The following is a 23,268-nucleotide window of genomic DNA, read 5'->3' on the forward strand; positions in this document are numbered from 1 at the left end:
CAAGGTGGAGAAGGCAATGGCACTCCACTCCAGTACTCTTGCCTGGAAAATCCCATGGATGGAGGAGCCTGGTAGGCTGCAGTCCATGGGGTCGCTAAGAGTCGGACACGACTGAGCGACTTCACTTTCACTTTTCACTTGCATGCATTGGAGAAGGAAATGGCAACCCACTCCAGTGTTCTTGCCTGGAGAATCCTGGGGACAGAGGAGCCTGGTGGGCTTCTGTCTTTGGGGTTGCGCAGAGTCAGACACGACTGAAGTGACTTAGCAGCAGCAGCAGCAGCAGGCTACAAGGATGTATTGTACACATGAGGAGTATAATCAGTGTTATTTTAATTCTACATAGAGTGTAACCTTTAAAATATGCATAAAATATATATAAATACATTTAAAGTTTATCTCTTTTCCTAAATATTGGCCTCTAAGCTCTCCTTCCCCCTTTTTTAATTAAATGAAAAGAATTGTGGAGAAATTTAGGAATGTTTAAATAATAAAAATAATTTATAGTGATTTTTTTTCTATTTATTGTGATGACAGGGATCATCTGAGTCATGAATTGTTCTTCCTTAGTCATATTTCTATGTGCTTCAAATTAAAAAAAACCTTTTTTTATTGAGGTGCAGTTGATTTACAATGTGTTTTTTTAAAATTGAAGTCAGAATTTAAAAATAGTATTAATGAACCACTTCAAAATGGTGGTAGGCTTCTGTTTTCATGAATCTTGATTAAATGTTTTCTGGTTTTTGTCATAAAGATAATAAAGAGGCTTGCCTTTATTGTTCCTACTTCACCTCTGGTTCTGGTACCTGTCTTATTATATTGATCTTAAGATTTTAGTTGTATTGACAGGGATTCACTTAGTCCGTGATAGAAGCTGTGATGAAATGCAGGGAAGGTTCTGTAAACTGAACTCTAGCAGTGCCCACAGAGTAGCACTAGCAACATCAGTGGAAGAACATTTAAGAACCAATTTAGAGTGTTTGCTGGCCCAGTGGAGACATTGATTATACGTTTTATACATTATCTAATCTTAGTATATGTTAACTACATGATAAAACATTATGCAGTTTTTTTTTTTTCTTTCATGTTTTAGAAGAAAGCTTTTTTTTCCCCCTACTTTTCAGAAAAAACAAGGAGAGAAATGACAGCCAAAGGTTCTACAGGAATGGAGGTTCTGCTGTCAACATTAGAGGTTGGTCACTGATATGCTTTAATTATGTAGCTGTTAATACCAACTAGTACTTAGGGGAAAAAAACTGAAGTACAGAATTTTTATCCTAGTGGAAGAGCCAGTGAATGGGAGTTTGTTTTATTTTTTAGATTATTCACAATGGGGATATAAGCATTCTGATATGTATTAGGTAAATTTCTAACTTTATTTCCCTATGGTTATAATGATAACCCTATTTTAAACCTTAACATTAAAAATAAAACACTAATTGGAAATAAACCTTTAGCTTAAATGATTGAAATTGGAAATTCTCACTTATTGTGTTAGTTGCTATATATTCATGATTAAGTGTACTTCATACATTGGTTGCATAACTGTTGATATTAATTACATTTCTGTGCTAGTATAAAAGTTTGTGGTGGATCAGCAGGACATGCTCAGAATCACGATTTTATATTTTATTCAGTGAAATGTTAAGAATAAGGATTAAGTACATTGTATACCTTAGAGTTAAACAATGTTATATGTCAAATTATATCTCATTAGAACTGGGGAGGGGAGATCAGGGAGTGAGTTCATGTGTTGTTGTTGTTCAGTTGCTCAGTTGTGTCCGACTCTTTGCGACCCCATGGACTGCAGCTCACCCGGCTTCCCTGTCCCTCACTATCTCCCAGAGTTTGCTCAAACTCATGTCCATCGAGTCGATGATGCCATCCAACCATCTCATCTTCTGTCGCCCCTTCTCCTCCTGACCTGTCTTTCCCAGCATCAATCTCTTTTCCAGCGAGTTGGCTCTTCACATCAGGTGGCCAAAGTGTGTGTGTGTTGTGTCTGTGTTTTGAATGCACCTCACCATATGGCCCACAGGGTCTTATTTCCCTGACTAGGGATTGAACCTGTGCCCTTGGCAGTGAAAGCACAGAGTCCTAACCACTGGACCACCAGGGAATTCCTGTTTTTTGTTTTTTTTTTTAGTTAAAGTGTAATTAATTTACAATATTATATTTTTTATAGTTTCAGATGTACAGCATAGTGATTCAATATTTTTGCAGTTTATACTCCATTAAAATTATTATAAGATAATGGCTATAAATTCCCTGTGCTGTACAATATATTCTTGTTGCCTGTATTTTTTACATAATAGTTTGTAAGTCTTAATTCCATACCCCTAACATGCCTGTTTCCCCATTGGTAACCACTAGTTTGTTTTCTGTATCTGTGAGACTATTTCAATTTTGCTTTATCCATTTGTTTGTATTATTTTTTAGAGTCCACATATAAGTGATGACATGTAATATTTGTCTTTCTCTCTGATTTATTTCACTAAGCATAAAATCCTCTAGATTCATCCACATTACTGCAAATGATAGAATTTCATTATTTTTTTTTATGGCTGAGTAATATTGTTTGGCTGTTGGTGGATACTTGGGTTGCTTCCATAGCTTGGCTATTATAAATAGTACTGCTATGAACATTGGGGTGCATATATCTCTTCAAATAAATGTTTTTGTTGCCTTTATTTGTTTGGCTATATACTCAGAAGTCAATTGCTGGATCATACAGTTGTTCTGTTTTTAGTTTTGAGAAACATTCATACTGTTGTCCACAGTGGCTATACCAATATACATTCCTACCAGCAGTGTACAAAGGTTTTTTCTTCCACATCCTTTGCAACCTTTGTTTTTTGTGTTGTTTTGATGATAGCCTTTCTGACAGGTGTGAGGTGAAACCTCGTTGTTTTGATTCTTATTTCTATAATAATTGTCCTTGCATATGTGTGTGTGCTAAGTCACTTCAGTCGTGTCGGAGTCTTTGCAACCCCATTGACCATACCTGGCCAGGTTACTTTGTCCATGGGATTGTTCACACAAGAATACTGGAGTGGGTTGCCGTTTTCTCCTCTCGGGGATCTTCCCAACCTGGGGATTGAAGCTCTGTCTCTTATGTTTCCTGCATTGGCAGTGGTTCTTTACCACTGGTGCCACCTGGGAAACCATAATAATTATCCTTATATCTCCCATTTGTAATTCACCACCTCCCATCTCTATTGACCTCAATAAATTGAGACATGAACAAACAGAAAAAAGCATGGGTAACAATACATGTACCAGTCCAAAAAACCCTTTATGAAAAAAGGGTAAAACAAAAGACAAGGACATTATATAATAATAATAGGATCGATACAAAAAGAGGATATTAAATTCATTAACATATATGCATTCAATATACAGCATCTAAAAATATAAAGCAAATACTAACAGACACGAAAGGAGAAGTAGACAATAATGCTCAACAGTAGGAGACTTTAACACCTCACTGACTAGACCCTTCAGGTATGACCTAAATCAAATCCCTTACAATTATACACTGGAACTGGGAAATAGATTCAAGGGATTAGATCTGATAGACAGAGTGCCTGATAGACTATGGACGGCAGTTCATGACATTGTACAGGAGACAGGGAACAAGACCATCCCCAAGAAAAAGAAATGCAAAAAAGCAAAGTGGCTGTCTGAGGAGGCTGTACAAATAGCTGAGAAAAAAAGAGAAGTGAAGAGCAAAGGAGAAAAGGAAAGATATACCCATTAAAATGCAGAGTTCCAAAGAATAGCAGGGAGACATAAGAAAGCCTTCCTCAGCGGTCAGCACAAAGAAATAGAGGAAAACAACAGAATGGGGAAGACTAGAGATCTCTTCAAGAAAATTAGAGATATCAAGGAAACATTTCGTGCAAAGATGGGCTCAATAAAGGGAAAAATGGCATGGACCTAACAGAAGCAGAAGATATTAAGAAGAGGTGGCAAGAATACACAGAAGAACTGTACAAAAAAGATCTTCATGACCCAGATAATCATGATGGTATGATCACTCACCTACGAATGCAAAGTCAAGTGGGCTTTAGGAAGCATCATTACGAGCAAAGCTAGTGGAGGTGATGCAATTCCAGTTGGGCTGTTTCAAATCCTAAGAGATGATGCTGTGAAAGTGCTGCACTGAATATGCCAGCATATTTGGAAAACTCAGCAACAGCCACAGGACTGGAAAAGGTCAGTTTTCATTCCAATCCCAAAGAAAGGCAGTCCCATAGAATGCTCAAACTACCAAACGATTGCACTCATCTCACACGCTAGTAAAGTAATGGTCAAAATTCTCCAAGCCAGGCCTCAGTATTACATGAACTTTGAACTTCCAGATATTCAAGCTGGTTGTAGAAAAGGCAGAGGAACCATAGATCAGATTGCCAACATGTGTTGGATTATTGAAAAAGCAAAAGGTCCAGGAAAACATCTACTTCTACTTTATTGGATATGTCAAAGCATTGGACTGTGTGGATCACCACAAACTGTGGAAAATTCTGAAAGAGATGGGGATACCAGACCATCTTGAGACCTCTTGAGAAATCTATATGCAGGTCAGGAAGCAACAGTTAGAACTGGACATGAAACAACAGACTGGTTCCAAAATGAGAAAGGAGTACGTCAAGGCTATATATTGCCACCCTGCTTATTTAACTGATGTGCAGAGTACATCATGAGAAACACTGGGCTGGATGAAGCACAAACTGGAATCAAGATTGCCAGGAGAAATATAAATAACCTCAGATATGCAGATGACACCACCCTTGTGGCAGAAGAGCCTCTAGATAAAAGTGAAAGAGGAGAGTGAAAAAGTTGGCCTAAAACTCAACATTCAGAAAACGAAGATCATTAAAAAAAAAAAAAGAAAATGAAGATCATGACACCCAGTCCCATCACTTCATGGCAAATAGATGGGGAAACAGTGGAAACAGTGACAGACTTTATTTTGGGGGGCTCCAAAATCACTGTAGATGGTGATTGCAGCCATGAAACTAAAAGATGCTTACTCCCTGGAAGGAAAGTTATGACCAATGTAGACAGCATATTAAAAAGCAGAGATTTTACTTAGCCAGCAAAGGGCCATCTATTCAGTTCAGTTCAGTCACTGATCCTGTCTGACTCTTTGTGACCCCATGACCCACAGCACGCCAGGTCTCCCTATCCATCACCAACTCCTGGAGTCCACCCAAACCCATGTCCCTTGAGTCAGTGATGCCATCCAACCATCTCATCCTCTGTTGTCCCCTTCTCCTCCCACCTTCAATCTTTCCCAACGTCAGGGTCTTTTCAAATGAGTCAGCTCTTCACATCAGGTGGCCAAAGTATTGGCGTTTCAGCTTCAACATCAGTCCTTCCAGTGAACACTCAGGACTGATCTCCTTTAGGATGGACTGGTTGGATCTCCTTGCAGCCCAAGGGACTCTCAAGAGTCTTCTCCAACACCACAGTTCAAAAGCATCGATTCTTCTATGCTCATCTTTCTTTATAGTTCAACTCTCACATCCATACCTGACTGCTAGAAAACCATAGCCTTGACTAGACGGACCTTTGTTGACAAAGTATTGTTTCTGCTTTTTAATATGCTGTCTCAGTTCAGTTCAGTCGCTCAGTCGTGTCCTACTCTTTGTGACCCCATGAATCGCAGCACGCCAGGCCTTCCTGTCCATCACCAACTCCCAGAGTTTACTCAAACTCATGTCCATTGAGTCGGTGATGCCATCCAGCCATCTCATCCTCTGTTGTCCCCTTCTCCTTCTGCCCTCAATCTTTCCCAGCATCAGGGTCTTTTCCAATGAGTCAACTGTTGGCCAAAGTATTGGAGTTTCAGCTTCAACATCAGTCCTTCCAATGAACACCCAGGACTGATCTCCTTTAGGATGGACTGGTTGGATCTCCTTGCAGTCCAAGGGACTCTCAAGAGTCTCCTCCAACACCACAGTTCAAAAGCATCAATTCTTCGGCGCTTAGCTTTCTTCACCGTCCAACTCTCACATCCATACATGACCACTGGAAAAACCTTAGCCTTGACTAGATGGACCTTTGTTGGCAAAGTAATGTCTCTGGTTTTTAATATGCTGTCTAGTTTGGTCTTGACTTTCCTTCCAAGGAGTAAGTGTCTTTTAGTTTCATGGCTGCAATCACCATCTCCAGTGATTTTGGAGCCCCCCAAAATAAAGTCTGACACTGTTTCCACTGTTTCCCCATCTATTTCCCATGAAGTGATGGGACCAGATGCCATGATCTTAGTTTTCTGAAATTTGAGCTTTAAGCCAACTTTTTCACGCTCCTCTTAAACTTTCATCAAGAGGCTTTTCAGTTCCTCTTCACTTTCTGCCATAAGGGTGGTGTCATCTGCATATCTGAGGTTATTGATATATGTCCTGGCAATCTTGATTCCAGCTTGTGCTTCTTCCAGCCCAGCGTTTCTCATGATGTACTCTGCACATCAGTTAAATAAGCAGGGTGGCAATATATAGCCTTGACGTACTCCTTTTCCTATTTGGAACCAATCTGTTGTTCCATGTCCAGTTCTAACTGTTGCTTCCTGACCTGATATAGGTTTCTCAAGAGGCAGCAATCTCAATAATGACAGAATGATCTCTGTTCGTTTCCAAGGCAAACATTCAATATCACGGTAATCCAAGCCTATGCCCCAACCAGTGATGCTGAGGAAGCTGAAGTTGAATGGTTCTGTGAAGACCTACAAGACCTTTTAGAACTAACACCCAATAAAGATGTCCTTTTCATTATAGGGGACTGGAATGCAAAAGTAGGAAGTCAAGAAACACCTGGAGTAACAGGCAAATTTGGCCTTGGAGTACAGAATGAAGCAGGGCAAAGGCTAATAGAGTTTTGCCAAGAGAACGCACTGGACATAGCAAACACCCTCTTCCAACAACACAACAGAAGACTCTACACATGGACATCACCAGATGGTCAGTACTGAAACCAGATTGATTATATTCTTTGCAGCCAAGATGGAGAAGCTCTGTACAGTCAGCAAAAACAAGACCGGGAGCTCACTGTGGCTCATGTCATGAACTCCTTATTGTCAAATTCAGACTTAAATTGAAGAAAGTAGGGAGAACCACTAGACCATTCAGGTATGACCTAAATCAAATCCCTTATGACTATACAGTGGAAGTGAGAAATAGATTCAAGGGACTAGATCTGATAGACAGAGAGCCTGATGAACTATGAACAGAGGTTGGTGACACTGTACAGGAGACAGGGATCAAGACCATCCCCATGGAAAAGAAATGCAAAAAGGCAAAATGGTTGTCTGAGGAGGCCTTACAAATAGCTGTGAAAAGAAGAGAAGTGAAAAGCAAAGGAGAAAAGGAAAGATATGGCCATTTGAATACAGAGTTCCAAAGAATAGCCAGGAGAGATAAGAAAGCCTTCCTTAGTGATCAACACAAAGAAATAGAGGAAAACAGCAGAACGGGAAAGACTATAGATCTCTTCAAGAAAATTAGAGATACCAAGTGAACATTCCATGCAAAGATGGATTCAATGAAGGACAGAAATGTATGGACCTAACAGAAGCAGAAAATATTAAGAAGAGGTGGCAAGACTACACAGAAGAACTACAGAAAAAAGATCTTCATGACCAGGTAATCACAATGGTGTGATCACTCACCTAGAGCCAGACATCCTGGAATGTGAAGTCAAGTGGGCCTTAGAAAGCATCACCACGTACAAAGTTAGTGGATGTGATGGAATTCCCGTTAAGCTATTTCAAATCCTGAAAGATGATGCTGTGGAGGTGCTGCACTCAATATGCCAGCAAATTGGGAAAGCTCAGCAGTGGCCACAGGACTGGAAAAGGTCTGTTTTCATTCTAGTCCCAAAGAATGCTCAAAGTACTGCACAATTGCACTCATCTCACGTGTTAATAAAGTAATGCTCAAAATTCTCCAAACAGGTTTCAGCAATACGTGAACTGTGAACATCCAGATGTTCAAGCTGGTTTTTGAAAAGGCAGAGGAACCAGAGTAAATTGCAAACATCCGCTGGATCATCGAAAAAGCAAGAGAGTTCCGGAAAAATATCTATTTGTGCTTTATTGACTATTCCAAAGCCTTTGATTGTGTCGATCACAATATGCTGTCTAGGTGGGTCATAACTTTCCTTCCAAGGAGTAAGCGTCTTTTATGATTTCATGGCTGCATTCGCAGTGATTTTGGACCCCCCCAAAAATAAAGTTAGCCACTGTTTTCACTGTTTCCCCATCTATTTGCCATGAAGTGATGGGACCAGATGCCATGATCTTAGTTTTCTGAAATTTGAGCTTTAAGCTAACTTTTTCAGTCTCCTCTTTCACTTTCAGCAGGAGGCTCTTTAGTTCTTCTTCACTTTCTGCCATAAGGGTGGTGTCATCTGCATATCTGAGGTTATTGACATTTCTCCCGGCAATCTTGATTCCAGTTTGTACTACCTCCAGCCCAGCATTTCTCATGATGTACTCTGCATGTAACTTAAATAAGCAGGGTGACAATATACAGCCTTGATATACTCCTTTCCTGATTTGGAACCAGTCTGTTGTTTCATGTCCAGATCTAACTGTTGCTTCCTGACCTGCATACAGGTTTCTCAAGAGGCAGGTCCGGTGGTCTGATATTCCCATTTCTTTAAGAATTTTCCAGTTTGTTGTGATCTACACAGTCAAAGGCTTTGCCATAGTCAATAAAAAGCAGAGACTTTACTTAGCCAACAAAGGGTCATCCTTTCAAGGCTATGGTTTTTCCAGTAGTCATGTATGGATGTGAGGATTGGACTATAAAGAAAGCTGAGCACTGAAGAATTGATGCTTTTGAACTGTGGTGTTGGAGGAGACTCTTGAGAGTCCCTTGGACTTCAAGGAGATCCAACCAGTCCATCCTAAAGGAGATCAGTCCTGAATATCCATTGGAAGGATCGATGCTAAAGCTGAAACTTCCAGTACTTTGGCCTCCTGATGTGAAGAGCTGAGTCATTTGAAAAGACTCTGATGATGGGAAAGGTTGAAGGCGGGAGGAGAAGGGGACAACAGAGGACGAGATGGTTGTATGGCATAACCAACTCAATGGACGTGAGTTTGAGTCAACTCTGGGATTTGGTAATGAACAGGGAGTCTTGGCATGCTGCAGTCCATGGGGTCCAAAGATTTGGACATGACTGAGCAACTGAACTGAACTGAACAGGACATTACATCCCAAAACAGCAGAATACATAATCTTTTCAAGTGCACATGGAAACTTCTCCACACAGCAAGTCTGAAAAAATTAAAAGGCACATGAAAATATGTACAATAAGGATACTGATAGCGTATGGTGAATGGTGTCGGATTTGTGATCTCTGAAGAATGTTTAGCTTCGGGACCAGGGACCAGGCTTGATCACTCAAGAGCTTTTGTGTAGCAGGGTTTTATTAAAGTATGAAAAGGGACAGAGAAAACTTCTGACATAGACATCAGAAGAGGGACAGAGAGTGCCCTCCTTACTTGTCTTTAGTGAGGGAATTATGTGCTTTTTTATTTAGCTACTACAGTAAATCAAAGAATGTCTCAAGGTTGTAAAAATTTTACCAGATCCACTGCCACAATTCACATTTTAGGATAACAGGATTCGAATTTAACAATAGAAAGATCCTACCAGATCCACTCCCATAACCTGCATTCTAAGAACAGGATTAGTCAGGTTTTCAAGAAGGAAAGCTTCCCTGGTGGCTCAGATGGTAGAGCATCTGCCTATAATGCGGGAGACCAGGGTTCGATCCCTGGGTTGGGAAGATTGCCTGGAGAAGGAAATGGCAACCCACTCCACAATTCTTGCCTGGAAAATCCCATGGACGGAGGAGCCTGGTAGGCTACACTCCACGGGGTCACAGAGTTGGAGAGGACTTCACTTTCACTTTCAAGAAGGAGAAATTGTCCTCAAGCAGGATACATTGTTGTTATATAATCCTTAGTACAGAATTTGAACTGAGTTGTTTGTTGTATAATAATCAGTCCTGGGCTTAAAGAAAGGGAAAAAAAAAAGTTTTATGTTACTAAGACTAAGGAATGTAGAGAAAAAAAAGTCCTTTCCTCCTCCTTGAGAATTCCAGACCTCTTTCCCCTCAGGAACCCCCCAACTTCTTATCAACCTGCCTAAAAATTGACTCTCTTATTGGAGTTGACTTTCAATACCTTATTGTTTTAAAGTGGGGTGTTAAAGTCCCCCACTCTAAGTATTATTGTCAATTTCTTCTTTTGTGTCTGTTAGTATTTGCTTTATATTTTTAGGTGCTGTATATTGAATGCATATATGTTAATGAGTTTAATATCCTCTTTCTGTATTGTTCCTTTTATTATTATGTAATTCCCTTCTTTATCATTTGTTTTACAAGTTTTTTGTCTGATATGTATATTGCTACCCATACTTTTTCTGTTTGCTCCTGTCTCAATTTATTGAAGTCAGCAGAGATGGGAGGTGGTGAATTACAAATGGGAGACTTATCTGGATAAGGCCTAGGATAACAGTGTAACTTCCATTCAGATTTCAGTGGCCTGAACTCAATCACATGTCCCAAACCTAATTACAAAAGAGCTGGAAAATGTGGTTTGGCTGTGTACCCAGGAAGAAGATAAACACATAGAAATATTGCTCCTGTAACAGTCCATTCTTTTCTTTAATAAACGTTTGTCTCTCATTCTTCCAACTTCATCCCCAGTGAATCAGTGGTCCAGTTAATGATGCCCTCAGTGCTGAGACAAAGGTCTCTGCTTAATGTGTGGTCCTCTTTCTATTCTCGACTTGACTTTTTGGACCCATTAGTTTCTGCCCTAAGATGGTGAAGCAGAGACAATATTTATTCCTTTTTGGAAGGAGTTAGAACAAGAGTTCCATTCTAGGCACTGATACATTGCAATTCTGAAATTTGTCTAAATAAACACTGTAAAATCCTTCTATTCTGAGATCAGGCAGTTTCTTGAATAGGCCACAGTTCTGTTGTATATTTTTCTTTATCCATACATTGCTTTTATTAAGAGAAATGTAACCATAGTACAGTGTTTAAACGTTTTCTCTTACTAGATTGTTTGTCCAGACTTTGGAAAATATTAATAATTACTCTTCAACTTTACTGGTAGGAATGTAAATTGCTCCATGAAGAGCAAGTTAATAATACCTATCAAAATAAATGTCCATATCATTGACCCAGAAATTCCAGGAATTTCCCATGCACAATTGTACTTGCTTCCCTGGAAATGTATGTACTTGGTTTTGGTTACAATTTTTTAATAGCAAAAGATTTTAAATATTTAAATGTCACATTGAAAGGTGCTTACCAATGGCATTGCCATTTAATGGAATATATCAGGTAGAATTATATCATTTGGAGAAATCTATATATAAATACATATTTATATGGATTTTCTGTATTTACATTATCTTGCTGGATATGCAAAAAATTGATAATGCAGTTACTTTTTGAGAGGGGAACTCAGTGACTGGTTAGTCACCATATATACATTGTCATGCCTTTTATATTTTGATACATTTATTTGTATTATCTACTTGGTAGAAGTTGATGTGTCCAAATGACAAATTAATTCCTGTTGATATTAATAGCTCAGATGATCTGCAAAAATTTTTAAGAGCAGTAAGATGAGACTGAAGTGATGTTTGAGAATAGTGAAAACCTAAATACATTTATTCTTAGAGAAACCAAAAAGGTCATCTGTAAATGTAGGTAGTTCCCAACAGAGAGAAGTTTGGGAGTCACAGACTTATAATGTTTTAATAAAGCAAATAAACTGTTTATTTCAGAACACAAAAGATCTTCAAACTACACTTAATATCTTGAGCATTCTTGTTGAGCTGGTGTCAGCAGGTAAGTTTTTGTTTCTTTTGGTCTATTTCTATTTGTAAATAATGATCAAAAGTGTATCATGTATACTTTGGAATTTTCTGATTCTCATACAGAGGCTATTCTGAGTGTTGGAATTTGGAAGCCAAAATGTCATACTCTTTGTTGTTGCTTTGTTTTTGATATCTTCCAGTGTCCCTCAAACCCATGTGGTTTAGAGCCTTGAACATGAGTTTTGCATCGATGTTTATTTACTGTCTGTGCTATTTTTTAATTAATATAAATAAAGTAAAGTTTTATTTTGATGTTGTTTGTTTGTTTTCTGAAGTCATCACTTTTACTTGAATGCTAACAAGGTGCGCTATCTAATATATTATGGAAGAATTTGTGGTTTGAACAGATTTCTTTCAAAAAACTTTTTAGGTGGAGGTCGAAGAGCGAGTTTCTTGGTCTCCAAAGGTGGTTCACAAATATTATTACAGTTACTTATGAATGCCAGCAAAGAATCACCCCTGAATGAGGAGTTAATGGTGCAGATTCATTCCATTCTTGCAAAGATTGGACCGAAAGGTAAGGGTTTCACTTGCATGACTATCAAGTGGAACGACTTTTGTTACGTTGGTTCTGTGCCTTGAAACTGGTAAACTTTAAAATCTAAAATTTTACTACTTATTCTTAGCCTTAGTTAGGAATGCTTTTTATAGTCAACTAGTGACCTGCACAAATTGAGGATCCAAATTCCCACCTATTTCTATTGCATGTGATGGAAAAAGGAAGAAAAAAATGTGTCAGAATCAGAAATGTGTCTTGGTGTGTGTATTTCTGGCATATATATGTTATAAAGGATACACAGAACATGAATATTGTTGAGGCTAGAAGGAGGGAGTGTGGGTGGGAATGCTTTGAGGAGCATAGATATAAAACATGTTTCCTTTTCATTGTTGTTCAGTCGTTAAGTCATGTCTGACTCTTTGCGACCCCATGAACTGCTGCGTGCCAGGCTTCCCTGTCCTTCACTACCTCCCTGAGTTTGTTCTCACTCTTGTCCATTGAGTCAGTGATGCCATCCAACCAACAGTGATAGTCATGTCTCAATGCTTAAAAAGCTTACAAACTAGTTAAGATCAAAAGAGGTATAAAAAATTGTAAGAGTGATTTATTTATTGTAATATTGTGTAAGACATACAAAATATTGAAAACTACAAATTGAGAAAACATAGGCTATAAAACAGTGGAGGAAGCTGATTTAGGTTAGATTAAAAGAGAAAAGCATTCTTTGACTAGAACCTAAGCTCAGTGTATAGTTGTCTGTCTGCCCAGAGATTGAAATGACTATCTAAATTCTTCAGTAGTGATTTTTTAAGGGTTCTGCCATTGCCTTGTGGCTTTAAACTTTAAAGTATTTGGCTAAAGTGCTTTTTCTAAAAAGTGTCTGAAAATGTGTGTACAGTTTGTATACTTATGTGTATTTCATGCATATCTTTTTGTATTGTATGATATTTATTTATTTATTTTTGTATTGTATGATATTTAAATAATACTGTTAATAATAATTGTCTTAAGGTATCTCTGAGATGACTTTAATTTTTTAGGTATCTTAGGGACCTTAAGACTTAAACATATATTCAGTTTATATAAGAAACATGTTAGCTCTTTCTTATTTTTTTAAACTCTTATATTTGAGATTTAAGGGCTACTTTCTGAAATTTTTTTTGAAAACAAAAAATAAAATGAGAAAACCTTTTTGTATTGGTGAATATTGTTATATCATGCTTCCTCCTCTATTTAAAACCAGGTTATCTTTCCTGTGCTTTTCATTAAAGCATGAAGCTTTCATTATCTTTCTTGTGCTTAAATTAAGATATTGTTTAATTTATATTTTTATTTCTTTAATGTCCCTTGTAAGTTGTAGTTCTTTTAATATTTTCCTCTATACTTCTAAATTTTTGCTGTTTCCTTTATTATTTGTCCTAGTTTTACATTTTTATATTATTCAATTATATTTGAATTTCTTGGGTGATTTTCTAACTTTTTTATTTTTCCCTTATGAGCTGAGAATAATTTTCCCTTAGGAATGTTAGGTTTCTTGACTTACATTTTCTGTTGTTGATGAAATAACTTTGCTTGCTAGTCTTGCTTACTTTCTTTGTTAAAAATCTTAACATTCTTAAATTCTTGTTGCCCAGATTTTTTTTTATTATTTTAATCTCTTCCTAATAATAAAAATCAAGAACTTTCTTCTGTTCCTTTTCTTTGTTAAGAATTAGCTCCCTCTAGAAATTTATTTGATAATATTTTTTAGATTATTTTCTAATAAGCTGTTCATTTTTTCATTATATTGTTTTATGGCTTCCCCAGTGGCTCAGCAATAACAAATTTTCCTGTAATGCAGGAGCCATAGAAGACTCAAATTCAATCCCTGGATCGGGAAGATCCCCTGGAGGAGGGCGTGGCAACCCACTCCAGTATTCTAATGCCTGGAGAATCCCCTTGGCAGGGAGTCTGGTGGGTTACAGTCCATAGGGTTGCAAAGAGTCACTACTAAAGTGACTTAGTATGCATGCACACATATTCTAAGTCAGAAAACAGTATGGTTAATATTAAGTAAATAATGTTGGTAATGTACATTTAGATTCTTTGCAATTCTCCTTAACCTTGTGATGGCATTCCTTGGACTGTGTTAAGCTGGAGAGACTTTCCTGTGTAGGGTGGATCAGTTAAGTTATTCCTTTCAATAATAGTCCAAGTCCAGCCTCTGTTGCCCTGCCCTGTCATCCTACCTGCCCCTTACTCCTTCTTTCAAGCCATGTTTTAAAAATGTAAGAAGTATTAAAATATATAATAAAATGATTACAGCTTTAGTTATTTCAGGTCAACTTTATATTAATAGTTGATAATATGCATTCATAGTATTAATTTTAGAAATTCCATTTTTTATGACATTTTCATTTTATTCAAAAATTACATAGGAATAAATTATGTTTGTTCATTTATTTTTAAACAGACAAAAAATTTGGAGTGAAAGCTAGAATTAATGGAGCTCTAAATATAACCCTGAGTTTGGTCAAACAGAATTTGCAGAATCATCGCTTGGTTTTGCCTTGTCTTCAGCTTTTACGAGTATATTCTGCCAACTGTAAGTATTTCAGAGAAGCTTTTAGTTAGCTCAATGTTGTGACATTAACAGAAAATGAAAATTTTAAAGTACTTTAACTCCATAAATCTCTAAAAGTTGTGGACAAGGAACGAGAATATTTAATATGGCTGTTTGTAATTCTAACCACTCCCTCAAAGGTGATGTATGGAAGAAGGTGAGTTGACAAAGTCTTAAGAATTCTCATTAATTCCCCCTATTTGTAAAGGTATGTAGTGAGGTTGATGAGTAGGCAGCCTGTGGAAAAGATGTTGAAGAATATCAGAGTATTGACAACTGGAAAAACTGCTGCACCTAATTGGATTTTTACAGATAAGAGGAAAATTGAGAAGGAAGGAATATGGTGGCATAGACACCTGGAGCTAATTATCTTTAGCAATCAATAGGGAAGTAGCAAAACCAGAAATAAATAGGACAGGAGCCTCTGAGGAAGCTGTAGAGAGCAGTGATCAGAGAGAGAGCCTCAGATGAAGTGTCTCTCAACATAAACACACTCACACCCATGCCCACACCCACCCTCCCAGATGAAGTGTCTCACAACATACACACACACACACACACACTCTCTCTCTCTCTCTCTCTCTCTGTCTCTCACTAATATAATATTAGGTCCCAACCCCTGAGGTATGGATTTTCTTTCTATTCCCTGACTATGGATATGAGATTGCAATGGTTAACAAGATGCTTGAGATTGAGATTGTAGAGTACATTTTATTGTAAGAACATCATTGCAAAGTAATGATAATCTCAGTGGTAGGTTTGTGTGTATGTGTGTGTATTTGTCTATTGTCAGTATCTATACTTTGAAAGTATAGCTAAAGGTGTGCTCAGAGAAAAATAGTTTTGAATACTTAAATAGTTAACACTTAGGTAAATAAAAAGAGCATAAGAAGATTAATGAATTGGCTGTTTACAAAGAAATTAGGAACAGAGCAATAAACATAAGGAAAGTAGAGAAGTGAAATAGAAAAAATACATTATAAAATTTAAAAAAAAATCATTAAAAAATAAAACAATTGGATTAAAAATAGATGAGCCACTGAATTCCCCAATTAAGGAAGAAGACAAAAACAGACTAAAATTAGAAGCGATAATGGAGTGATAAGCAGATACAGAGGAAATTAAAATCATCAAAAACTTCAGGGATTACATTTTTAGGGCATTTTATTTCATTAAGCACCAGGAGGCTAGTAAATGGTATATCTATAATTTTTAAATAATATTTCTTCAAGATTGAAAATGTTAGGCCCGGTTTTCTGGTTAGGTAATTGTTTGCATGTTCTGTCTAAAGCTGTGACCTGTTTTTGCCTACTGCAGTCGCTTTAATTCAGGTCCTCATGACTTCTCACCTAGACCACAGCCATCTTCCCTACAGTGCTGTTAGATCTGACCTGCGTCTAAAATCTGACCTGCAGATCTGATTTGTTGTTGCTTTTGGGCAATTCCCTATAGTTGAAAGAACAACTTCTAGGAACTTTCATAACTTATTTACTTCTTTTCCCACTTCATCTTCCCATTGGCATGCCTTTGAAGTATCAACTAAGGTGGACTTTATGAGAGACATAGAGTTCACATTTACTTAAACAGTTTGTATGTTTTTCAGCCGTGTGCCACATGTATAAACATTTCTATCCACTGAAGTTTTTAAATCACTTTACATCTTTTTTTCCCCTTCCCAGCTGTGAATTCTGTATCTTTAGGGAAAAATGGAGTTGTGGAACTGATGTTTAAAATCATCGGACCATTTAGTAAGAAGAATTCCAGTCTTATGAAGTGAGTAAATGTTTTAAGTGTAAATAGAAGTATACCCTTGGTTATTTTGGGCCTTATCATCCTAATCTGTACAGTGAGATGGTTGAGTTCAGTTGTATCTAGGGTTCTTTCTTAGTTCTTAGTGATTTAATTATGATAAAGATTTTCTTTAGTATAAAGTTTAATCTTCAAAAATATATCAGAATTAGAAAACTAAATTTACAGTTTTACAGAAATTTAGACTTTGAATATTCCTAGATACTATAATAGGAAAAAAGACCTTTACAGAGTATCACTCATTCAGAAACATTTATTGAGTGCCTACTATATTCCCTACCCAATTTTATAATCTTTTGATGACTGTTTCCTTCATTCTCACAGTTATCTGGATATATTTTAAATTTATATATTTCTTTTTTGTCAAATAATGTCATTCTTTTTCTTATTTGAGATAACGTGCATATATATGTATGTCTCAAAATATATATTAATGTTTGTGTGTATATGTATAGATATATATACACACACCCACAAATGTATATATAGATAGTTACACTCATTTATGTGTCTTTCAACCTCAGACCTTGAAAGCATTTTCCAGTTATTTCATTATATTTAGTGCTTTCTTAAGCCATTTTAATGGTCATTCTTTTAAAAAAATTATTTTGGAATTTTTCAAACAAGTATAGCATTTACATTATATTAAACTAATTATCTTGAATTATTTATATTAATTATTATATTCAACAATTATTAATTAACATTCTGCCATTTTTGTTTCATTTGTCCCCCCCCACACTTTTATTTGTGTTTCCTAAAGTATGTTTAAGCAAATCCAAGATGTTATTTATATATATATGAATTTCTGTAAGCAAGTACCAGGTATTTTCTCATTTTTCCCTTAAATACTTCATTATGTAACTCTGCTAAATAGGGACCTAAAAATAACCATAATACTATAATCATACTCAACAAACATATTGATTGCTTAACACAATCTAAAATTCTGTGTGTCTTCTCTAGTTATCTCAAAATGCCCTTTTACAATTGGTTTGTTTAAAACAAAGTACACACATTATTATATTTACCTCATTATATTTAGGAAATTTCCAAATCTACACACAAATAGAATAATGAACCCTGATATACCCATCAGTCAATTTCAACAATTGTCAACATTCTGCAATTTAAATTTCATCTTTCCCTTCTTTGTCTCCCTCCTACCAGTATGTTAAAGCAAGTATCAGCCATGACATTTATTCTGTTAATTCTTTAGTATTATCTCTATCAGACAGTTTTTCCTATTAGTGTTACCAAAGTATCATTTCTTTGTTCAACAATAGTAATAATTCTTTAAGATCATCTAATATCTTCTGAATGTATAAGAAATGTCTTTTTTTTCTTTCTTTCTTTTTTTTTTTTTACAGTTGTCTTGCTCAAATCAGGATCTAAATAAGGGCTCTACATTCTGTTTGATTGCTAAGTCTTGTAATCTTTTGCAGTCAGTAACTATCCCCTGTCCCTCTGTTTTTTGTTTCTGATTTATTTGCTGAAGGACCTGGGTGAAATCTTATAGAATGTCACAACATAGATTAAGATGACTGTATCCTGGGATCTTTTAACTTGTAGGTATACTCTTCAAATTTTTTGTAGACTGATGGAGCTTGAGGCTTGATTAGATTTTGTTTTAATTATCAAAATATTTATAGGTAGTGCTTGTTCTCTGTTTTGCATTACTTAAAATTGTTGAGTTGAAGTGGTCCATTCCTTTCACCTAATCACTTAGCAATATTTCATGACATTGCTTAGATCCATTATTTCTTAAAAATGTGTGAAATAATGACTTTTCTAATTGTCTCATTCTTTTTACTTCTATTAGTTGTGAATCTTTTATAAGGAAAAACTTGTCCACAATAACTATTCATAGGCTAAATTTTGCAAATGAATCAGGTTCAGAACATACCCAGTCTTTTCACCCTTTCTTAATAAAGGTCGAATATTTAGCTTGTTCCCTTCTTGAAAATTGGAGCTTACTTGCACATATAATTAGTTATTAAGTATTTGGTGGGATGACAACATATTTACTTATATAAAGATTATACAGTCTTAGAGCATCTGATGAAATGTGACAAGATAAAAGAAAATGATTGTATCACAATTAGTAAGACCAACTTCCAGAATAGGTGCAGTGAATGGACTCTGGAAGCAGGCAGAAACTGGATTTACATGTTAGCTCTGTCACTCACTGGCTTCATGATATGAAGTCACCTAACTTTTAAAAAAAGTATTTATTTATAGCTGTGCTGTATCTTCGTTGCTGCACAAACTACTCTCTGGTTGTGGTGTGCGGGCTTCTCATTGCGTGGCTTCTCCTGTTGCAGAATGTGGGCTCTGGTGCACGTGGGTTTCGGTAGTAGTGACAGGTGGGCATAGTAGTTGCATCTCCAGGGCTCTAGAGCACAGGCTTAATTGTTGTGGCACATGGGGTTAGTTCTGCGGCATGTGAGGTCTTCCCAGACCAGGGATCGAACCCATCTTTCCTGCAGTGGCAGGCAGATTCTTTACCACTGAGCCACCAGGGACGCCCCAGTTACCTAACTTTTTATGTCCCAGTTTCCTATTTGTAAAAGTAGTAGTATTTGTGCCTTTGGAGAAGGAAATGGCAACCCACTCCGGTGTTCTTGCCTGGAGAATCCCAGGGACAGAGGAGCCTGGTGGGCTGCCGTCTATGGGGTCGCACAGAATTGGACACGACTGAAGCGACTTAGCAGCAGCAGCAGCAGTATTTGTGCCTATATCATAAGATTGTTTTGAGGGTTTAGATAATTCCTGTAATTAGCATAGTGCCTGTGTTAATGCAGTGTAATTAGTTTAGGTAAGCAGTGTAGTTTATGCCTTTCTTCTTTTTGATGTTTAAAGTACTTCATAATTAATTTTTATCTAATGACTATGATCTCCTATTTAAGATCTAAATTAACCTATTATAACCCATTACCAAATCTAATATAAAATGTTCCTAGGAGATAATAACATTTTACAGGTATCTTTATAATATACAACATGATATATTTCTAAAACCATGTAGAAATCAGTGGGTCTAAACTTCTGAGAAAGGAACGTCATTATCTAAATTATCCCTTCATTCTTTTCTCTGTGTTTTAAAAAGAACACCTTTTTTAAACTTTACTTTAAAAAGGATAAAACATTCATTGACCAGACATCTGTATCATGATTCCTTTATTATTTTGAATAATCATAGGGTCTCCCCCCATAATTAAACAATCTCAACATCTAGAGATTTGTGTCACAGTTCTTCCTGTCCTTAAATAATACCCTGCATTTAGTTGAAGAAGATTGAGGATTATTATTTATGTTTGAAGAGTGATGCTTCCCCTTTAGATTTCCTTTCCTTTCCTTTCCAGTTTTAGGTTTTGGATTTAAACATTGTTAATCTACAAGGAAGCAACTCTGAATTTATTGTAACTCTGTCATTTTGAGTTTCCCTGTAGGTTTGGAGGGGCCTCCCAAGTGGTGCTAGTGGTAAGGAGCCTGCCTGCCAGTGCAGGAGACATAAGAGACACTGGTTTGATCTCTGCGTTGGGAAGATCCCCTGGAAGAGGACATGGCAACCCACTCCAGTATTCTTGCCTGGAGAATCCCCATGGACAGGGGAGCCTGTCAGGCTACAGTCCATAGGGTTGCAAAGAGTCACACATGACTGAGCAACTTAGCACACATAGGTTTGGAGGTTATTGCAAGGATTGACCTCCCAACTTAAATAATGAGTAAACTTTATGAGTACCTGGGGCTTAAGCTTTTCCTCCTTCACTGCTCTTAAATGAATAAGCCATAGATTGCTTTTAAAGTCACTGTTAGCTGTGTTATGCTGTGTAGGACTTAAGAAGATTGGAAAAATATGTGAGCAAGTATAAAATATTGGTGCTGAGAAATTCTAATTAACATAATAAAATTGTGCATTTCAATAAATATTTTTCTGTAACCTTTTGGTGACTATATTATAAATTCATACAGACTTATAAGTGACATAGAATTTCAGAAATTCCTTTGTGCTGAAGTTTTAAAAAATATCTTTAAAATAACATCTTGGTGAGACTATCAAGATGACTTTACACCAAACTTCATAATTTCTTTTAATCTAGTGGAGCTATGGAACAGGCAGGATGGGAAGAAGGAATTGGGTGCATATCCCAGTTTTGCCAGTGTGAAGAATGAGCATCAAGAAAAAAACATATAGTGTAAGGCTTAGAAAATGTCAGAGCACTTTTGTTTGGTAAACATATGTTGTAAATAACTGCTAGTAGGGAGAAACATGTTTCTGAAAGTGCTCTTAAGATTTTTTAAATTTTAATTTAGAGAAATGCAAATCAAAACTATAATGAAGTGTCACCTCACACCAGTCAGAATGACCATCATCAAAGAATCTACAAATAGTAATTGCTGGAGAGGGTGTGGGGAAAAGGGAACACTCCTGCACTGTTGGTGGGAATGTAAACTGATAACAGCCATAATGGAGAACAGTATGGAGATCCTTTAAAAAACTAGGAATAAATCTATTAACACCATATGACCCAGAAACCCTACTAGTGGGCATGTACCCTGAGAAAACCAGATTCTAAGAGACACATGTACCCCAATGTTCATTGCAGCACTATTTACAGTAGCCGGGACATGGAAGCAACCTAGATATATATTAAGAGGTGAATGCATAAAGAAGATGTTGTACATACATACAGTGCAATATTACTCAGCCATAAAAAGGAACACATTTGAGTCAGTGGTAGTGAGTGGATGAACCTAGAGCCTGTTAAGTAAAAAGTGAAATAAGTCAGAGAAAAATGAATATTGTATATTAATTCATGGATATGGAATCTAGAAAAATGGTACTGATGGACATATTTGTCGGGAAGGAATGGAGACAGAGATGTGGAGAATTTGTGGACACAGCAGGGGAAGGAGAGGATGGGATGAATTGAGCAAGCGGCATTGCACTGACATATATACACCATTATCTGTAAAATAGATAGCAAGTGAGAAGTTATTACATAATGTAGAAGCCCATCTGATGCTCTGGGATGACCTAGAGGGTGGGATGTGGGGAGGAGAGGGTGGCTCTAGAGGAAGAGTGTTGGCTTCTGGATTTTGTCTTGTTTAGGAAAATCTGTCCTACCCAAATAGTATGAGATTTTTCTTTAGTGTTTTTTCTAATATTAGAGATTTATTGTCTCTGGAGGCTGAAGTTCAGAATCAACTTGTCAACAGGGCCAGTGTTCCCTTTGTGGCCTGTAGGGGAGAACCTCTCTTCATCCCTGGCTTTCGATAGCTTGAGTCCTTAGGGTTTCTCTGGCTTGTAGCTTCAACATTTCAATCTCTAACTCTGTCTTCATATGGTGTGCTCTCCTTGTGTGTCTGTCTTCGAATAGTCTTCCCTCTTTTTACTAGAGCATCAGCTTTAATGGATTAAGAGCAGTCTATTCCAGCATGACTTCATCTTAATTATATCTGCAAAGATCTTGTTTCCAGATGAGGCCACATTCTGAGGTGCTAGGGGTTAGGACTTCAACATATCTTTGTGGAGGAGACTGACATTTCTGATTTCTTAATTTTCTTTCTCAACAACCATTTTAGTCATTTTTCATCTCAGTTTTTATGTGACCCTAGGCATATTATATTCTGAAATCTTTAGTGTCTTTATTCATAAAATGTGCCAATTCTAGAGACTAGGATTTAAAAAAAAGTTAAACTAAAAAGCACGTACAAATATAAAACGTGTACAGGGCATGTAGAACAATTTTTGGCATTTGTCAGGTCTTGCTGAATGAAGTCTTCTTTTCCATTTTTTCCCCTAAATTGCCGTTTTACTTAGAAGGCCCATTTAGTTCTATATTTATTTCTGACCAATTTGAAAGTCATCCTTATTCTGATAGTTTACAGTCTTAAGTGCTAATTACTGTGTAATTGATTGCAAGGTTATGCAGTTTCTTACTGATGGATCAGTGCTCTGAAAATTGTTTTAATTTTATACTTTTCATTTACTTTTAACATGCCATTACCAAAACTGCACATTGTTTTGAGAAATTTAGTCGCATGAATTTAAATTTTTTAGGGCACAAACTTTTGCTTTTATTTTCCAAATGTTATCATAAATAAAGTTTTATATGATTGCTTTATTTGTGTAAGTAAACCAAAGTGTAATTGTTAAGGGCTTGCTCTAGAGGGTAACAATAATGAGCATTTATCATAAATGCGCACTTTTGTGCCTAGTCCTAGATTATTGTTTCAGGTTTTACTGTGAACCACTATCCATCCTAAATCTTCTGAGTCATTTTAAAAGTTATCATCTGATCATGCTATGGTGTGCAGCTTTATTAATTTTATTCCCTTGTTTTCGGTTTTGTTTTCTTGAGTAGATATTTTTGGTTTTAATTTCTTATTTTTCCATAGATGTGTATATTTTATTACATTATCAAGATAGTAAAATA

The 23,268-nt window shown here is 36.6% G+C and overlaps 1 protein-coding gene across 3 annotated transcripts in view; it reads left to right on the top strand.

The window, feature by feature from the left end:
- Nucleotides 1–23,268, top strand: part of AGTPBP1 (ATP/GTP binding carboxypeptidase 1) — a 183,617-nt gene that overhangs the window by 46,626 nt on the left and 113,723 nt on the right. For 2 of the 3 annotated variants that reach the window (XM_043927561.1, XM_043927562.1), the window contains exons 4-8: nt 1,125–1,192; nt 11,823–11,886; nt 12,286–12,432; nt 14,867–14,998; nt 16,696–16,789. In XM_043927561.1, coding sequence (XP_043783496.1) covers nt 1,125–1,192; nt 11,823–11,886; nt 12,286–12,432; nt 14,867–14,998; nt 16,696–16,789 — 505 coding nt within the window. The remainder of the gene's footprint in view (nt 1–1,124; nt 1,193–11,822; nt 11,887–12,285; nt 12,433–14,866; nt 14,999–16,695; nt 16,790–23,268) is intronic. The other variant, XM_043927563.1, reaches the window with a different exon arrangement.

The sequence above is a fragment of the Cervus elaphus genome, chromosome 16 (genome assembly GCF_910594005.1).
Source record: "Cervus elaphus chromosome 16, mCerEla1.1, whole genome shotgun sequence".
Lineage (NCBI taxonomy): Eukaryota > Metazoa > Chordata > Mammalia > Artiodactyla > Cervidae > Cervus > Cervus elaphus.